Raw genomic sequence first — 5,402 nt, 5'->3', positions numbered from 1 at the left:
AGCTCATATACACAATTCAAACACTTGGGGTCACATTCTCATGAACGAGTCATATACTAATATGATACCACTAGAAGTAATCAAACATATAAGAAATAGTGGTAGAATATGAACCCAAAATCATTTGATTTTTAATGAATGTCCTAGTGTTCTCCAATTCATGTCTATATGCACATAACATTTTTGTCTGACAGGTGACCTAATGCTGTTGGCGGGCTGTGAAGGCGTGCTATGAATTTTTTTTATCTGACAGGTGGGTTCACATAAAAATTAGGCGGGAATTGGGCCAGCTGAGAGCGCATGAGTGTAGCCTATATACCGACAATTGGTCAGTTGTGAAAATTTGGATATAACGACAGACTATCGAACGGTAAATCAAAATAAAAATATCGACTGACAGTATGTTCCAAAAATGAGAAATAACAACCAACCAAACATTACTATCTTTAACGGCCGATCTTTCAGCGTCAATTATTTTGGTATTTTTGGCGACCCTCTGTGACACGTTCATTTTGGGCTGTGGTATAGCCTATGGGTATGACATGGGATGCTGGACTACCGGCGTGGATTTTGTTAGCCACGGCATGCAACCGAGACCGGCCGCGCGCGCGCCGTGCTGCTCACGGCCGGCCAGCACGTACGCCGCATGCGCCTCAGCCACTCGAATCATCCTTGGAAAGTCCCACTACAGACAGAGTTTACCATCCACACGGACGTCCATGTGTCAGCCGCGGCAGGCAACCGAGACCGGCCGAGCGCGCGCCGTGCTGCTCACGGCCGGCCAGCACGCCGCATGCGCCTCAGCCACTCGAATCATCCTTGGAAACCGGGCGCTGCGCTGCTCACGGCACGCGCCTTAGCCACTCGAATCATCCTTGCCCTTGGTAGGTTCCAGCGCTATATAACTCAGCGGTACTTGCTGCGGCTGGCAAAACGTTCTATCCAGCTGATCAAGAACACCAGCCAGCTATGAGGACTATGAGCTACAGAACCACCACTGCGCTCTCGTTCATCCTCGTCGTAGTAATAACAGCCATCATCTCATCGTCCTTACCCCCGACCGGCCATGGGCTGTCGCTGCGCAATGCCAGCTCGGGCACCACCGCCATCGGCTGCTTGGGACACGAGAGGATCGCCCTGCTGGAGTTCAAACAAGGCATCACAAGCGACCCTGCTGGATTCCTCTCCTCGTGGCGGCAGTCCGGCGGAGACCAAGACTGCTGCCAGTGGAGAGGCGTCAGGTGCAGCAAGCGGACCGGCCATGTCGTCGGGCTTCATCTCCGCAACGTGGCTGTCGATCCATCTATTGTTAACTCCGGCGACGAGACTGCCCTGGTCGGACAGATAAGCCCTTCACTCCTTTCCTTGCAGCGTCTAAAGCACCTTGACCTGAGCCTGAATAATCTCGAAGGTCCGACACGTCTTTTCCCAGAGTTTCTGGGCTCCTTGAAAAACTTGAGATATCTCAACCTATCTGCCATACCGTTTTACGGTAGCATACCGCCTCAGCTTGGAAACCTGACAAAGCTGCAATATCTTGACCTCTCACTCAAAACTTACGATATTGATTACAACATGTACTCCACAGATACCTCATGGTTAACTCGGCTGCCTTCTCTACAGTACCTCAACATGCGTTCTGTAAACCTCAGCATGGCTCTTGACTGGGCTCATGCGGTGAGCATGGTCCCTTCTTTAAGGGTCCTTGATCTTTCTGACTGCAGCCTTGCAAGTGCAAACCAATCACTCCCACATCTTAACCTCACACAAGTTGAGAGGCTTGATCTCTCCGGTAATGATTTCAATCACCCAGTTGCATCATGCTGGTTTTGGAACCTGACAAGCCTAACGTATCTAGGACTTGGAGGCACTAATTTATATGGTAAATTTCACCATGCATTTGGAGGTATGCCATCCCTCCAAGTCCTGGATTTTTTTGGTAGTAGTGGAACCAATGACCCATATATAACTGATGGAGGATTAGACATCATGACCGCCAACATGACAAATCTATGCAACCTGCAAATCCTAATCCTCAGTTCCAGTTACATGAATGGCGACATAACAGAGTTCTTTGAACACTTACCACAATGTTCCCCAAGATTGGAGGAACTGCATCTGGACAACAATGATTTCACTGGAGTGATACCAAATTGGATAGGGAGATGGGCCAGCTTAGTCATTCTTGATCTCTCCAACAACCAAATCAATGGATCTGTTCCTTCTGAGATTGGTACTCTTACCAGTTTACTCACTCTCGACCTCTCCAACAACCAGATTACTGGACTGGTGCCTTCGGAGATCAGCAAGCTCAATAATTTAACTTCCCTGATATTAGGCTGGAACAACCTCAGTGGTGTTATCACCCAGGAAATCCTTGCTGGCCTTACAAGCTTGAGGTGGATAGACCTGTCAAGCAATTCCTTAAAGATTGCGGTGGATGCCAATTGGTTGCCACCCTTTATCCTTCAGTATGCATATTTTGCTTCTTGTGACATGGGCCCTCAATTTCCCACCTGGCTGAAATCACAAATCGAAATTGTTGAGCTAGATATATCATGTGCCGGAATATTTGATAGTCTTCCTGGCTGGTTTGTTTCTACCTTTTCAAATGCTTCGTGGATGAACATTTCCTACAACGGAGTCAGTGGTACATTACCAACAAACATGGGGGCTATGGAATCATTGAGAAGACTTTATTTCAACTCAAACCACCTGACAGGTCCAATACCAAAATTGCCGCAAAGTCTCAGCGTACTGGACATCTCGAGAAACTTTTTATCCGGACCTCTGCCATCGAACTTTGGAGCTCCAGGCATCGGTGATCTGCGGCTCTTCTCCAATCGTATTGCCGGTCATGTTCCACAGTCAATATGTCAATTGCAATACCTGGACATCTTAGACTTAGCCGACAACTTTTTAGAGGGTGAATTTCCAGAATGCTTTGAGCCACAGAATTTTTTCTTTAGAATGCTATTTTTGAGTAACAATCGGTTTTCTGGAAAGTTCCCACCTCGCTTGCAAAGATTCACCAACTTATATATCTTGGATCTGTCATGGAATAACTTCTCTGGAGGACTGCCCATGTGGATCGGGAACTTGGCGAACTTAGAAATACTACGACTGGGGCACAATAATTTCTCTGGAAATATTCCACCAACAATTACCAACCTTACAAATCTTCTTCATCTAGATCTGGCAGACAATGGCATATCAGGTTTTCTTCCACGGAATCTATCAAATTTAAGTGGTATGACAACACGGCATAGTCCCACAACCTTTGGACACTACGTGCCGGTTTTAAATCTGTCTGTCACCACCAAGGGGGATGCACGTTATTATGAAGAAGGTCAAATTTTTAATATGGTGGTTATTGACTTATCTGCAAACTTCTTAACAGGTGGAATTCCAGAAGAAATAACTTCTCTAGATGCAGTTCATGGTTTGAATTTATCACATAATCGCTTGAGTGGAAAAATTCCAAGCAACATTGGGATCATGCAGGCATTGGAATCACTCGACCTCTCGGAGAACAAGCTTTATGGAGAACTCCCACAAAGCCTGTCAAATCTAACATACTTAAGCTACCTGGACTTGTCATACAACAATTTCAGTGGAAGGATACCATCAGGTGGGCAGCTCGACACCCTCTACTCACAGAATCCATTTATGTACGATGGAAATAGTGGTCTTTGTGGAGATCCTCTTCACAAGAATTGCTCTGAAGAACAAAAGCATGGTGATCGTAAGACAGAGGAACATGATTCTAAGCTAATGTCATTTCCTTTTGGAGTTGGCTCAGGTTTTGTTGTTGGTCTCTGGGTGGTATTCTGTGTCATTTTATTCAAGAAATCCCGGAGGATTGCTTATTTCCGCCTCTTTGACAACGCATATGACAAATTATATGTTTTTGTTGTTGTTAAGTGGGCAAGCTTGGTCCAAAAGACAGATACACATTAATAAGCCAATTGGCTAGGACTGGCCAGAAAGGCGACTGCAGATTCAACAAGTTCATGACTCTTGGTGACATTGTCTGCCACTGTACCCAGTATATAAGTAAATAAAGGTGAAAATGTATCACAGTCCCAGTCTATATAATGTAACAAGTCGTGTAAGTTGTTTTGTTTGAGTGATATTTTTATACACAGTCAGCATGTGCTTTGTAGTTTGTCCCTGTGGTGAAGCCATAGAATGATGAGCATCACAACATGCCCTGGACAGGAAATGGTATTAGACAATTTACTTATACTTCAACTTCAACACCCGCCCTCATGTGCAGGCTCCCTAGGCCTCAAATGTTGAAATAGAAGTGGGCTGCAATTATTTTGTTTGATCGCACATGTCCGGATTCAAGCTTGAGACCTCTCTAGCCCTGCTACCCTATTAAGTTCCTAAAAACTTATGCTGATGAGAAAAGGTGGACAATTCATTTATACTTCAACAACTAATAGACATACATATGCGACACAACGTACTCATCTTGATACAAATATATTATGTACGTAAAATTACAGGATTTTTAAAGGTCATTAGATCATTCATTTTGCATCAACAAAAAAGATACACAAAGTGGATCACGTCAACCATGATGCCGTGATTAAGCGTAGAGCCACGCGAACATGGATGACATGACTCAACCACCACATTTGTGGCATATGTGGAATGTGTTTAAGGTGACACTAGTGTGTTTATTTAGTCACATTAATGCATGTGCCACGACCGTAGTTGCTAGTCATGTCATGATCTCTTGCATGACTCAAAGGGATAGTTTCCAGAAATTTTAGTTCAGGTGTGCTCCTTTTAATATTTTAGTTTAACTAGCAAACATGCCAATGCATTGCAACGAGACACACAACTTATTGCGTAGTCACTTGGATTTGTCTGAGCCAATTATAATGAGATAGCTATCAACAAGAAGCCTTCTATTAGTGATTGTTGGGAGATCGCGAAGAGCAACTCCGTCCAGTGGAATGCTCATGGCTAGTTGAAGTGCTCTTGGTTGATTGGCTCTTTCGACACACAAGTTGAGGGTCAAGCTTGAGCAGCTTGATATATAGTGCGTGAATCTATCACCTAGAGACTCGCTTCAACGAGGATGTAGATTGTCAGCAAGCAACGCCGAACTTCTTGGATAAATATTGTGTCATCTCTTGGTTTGAAATATCTAAACTAGCCTTTACTTCCATACTTTCTTGTGTGGTAGTTGCTTGTTAGTGTAGCTCTCCAGTTGTAGTTATAGTTTAGTTGGTACAAGTAGCTAGTTTAGGGCCTGTTTGGGTACACATGGTTAGTTAATAAATTATGGTTGGCTAACAACTAGTGAAAGATGACTTGTCTATAAAAAATTAGTCCATCTAGTAGCTCTCCTGTCTGGATATAATAGAACTAATTAATTTGGCTAA

General features: G+C 44.2%; 1 protein-coding gene across 1 annotated transcript; it reads left to right on the top strand.

The window, feature by feature from the left end:
* Positions 1-954: 954 nt before the first annotated feature.
* LOC136490115 (receptor-like protein EIX2) lies at positions 955-4,308 on the top strand. The gene has a single exon (XM_066486596.1). It carries the CDS (start codon positions 970-972, stop codon positions 3,958-3,960), a length of 2,991 nt encoding a protein of 996 aa, XP_066342693.1. The 5' UTR covers positions 955-969; the 3' UTR covers positions 3,961-4,308.
* The last annotated feature ends 1,094 nt before the right edge of the window (positions 4,309-5,402 follow it).

This window comes from Miscanthus floridulus, chromosome 10, assembly GCF_019320115.1.
Source record: "Miscanthus floridulus cultivar M001 chromosome 10, ASM1932011v1, whole genome shotgun sequence".
NCBI lineage: Eukaryota > Viridiplantae > Streptophyta > Magnoliopsida > Poales > Poaceae > Miscanthus > Miscanthus floridulus.
Note: the sequence above shows the minus strand (reverse complement) of the source record. Positions and strands in the feature narration are given on the sequence as shown.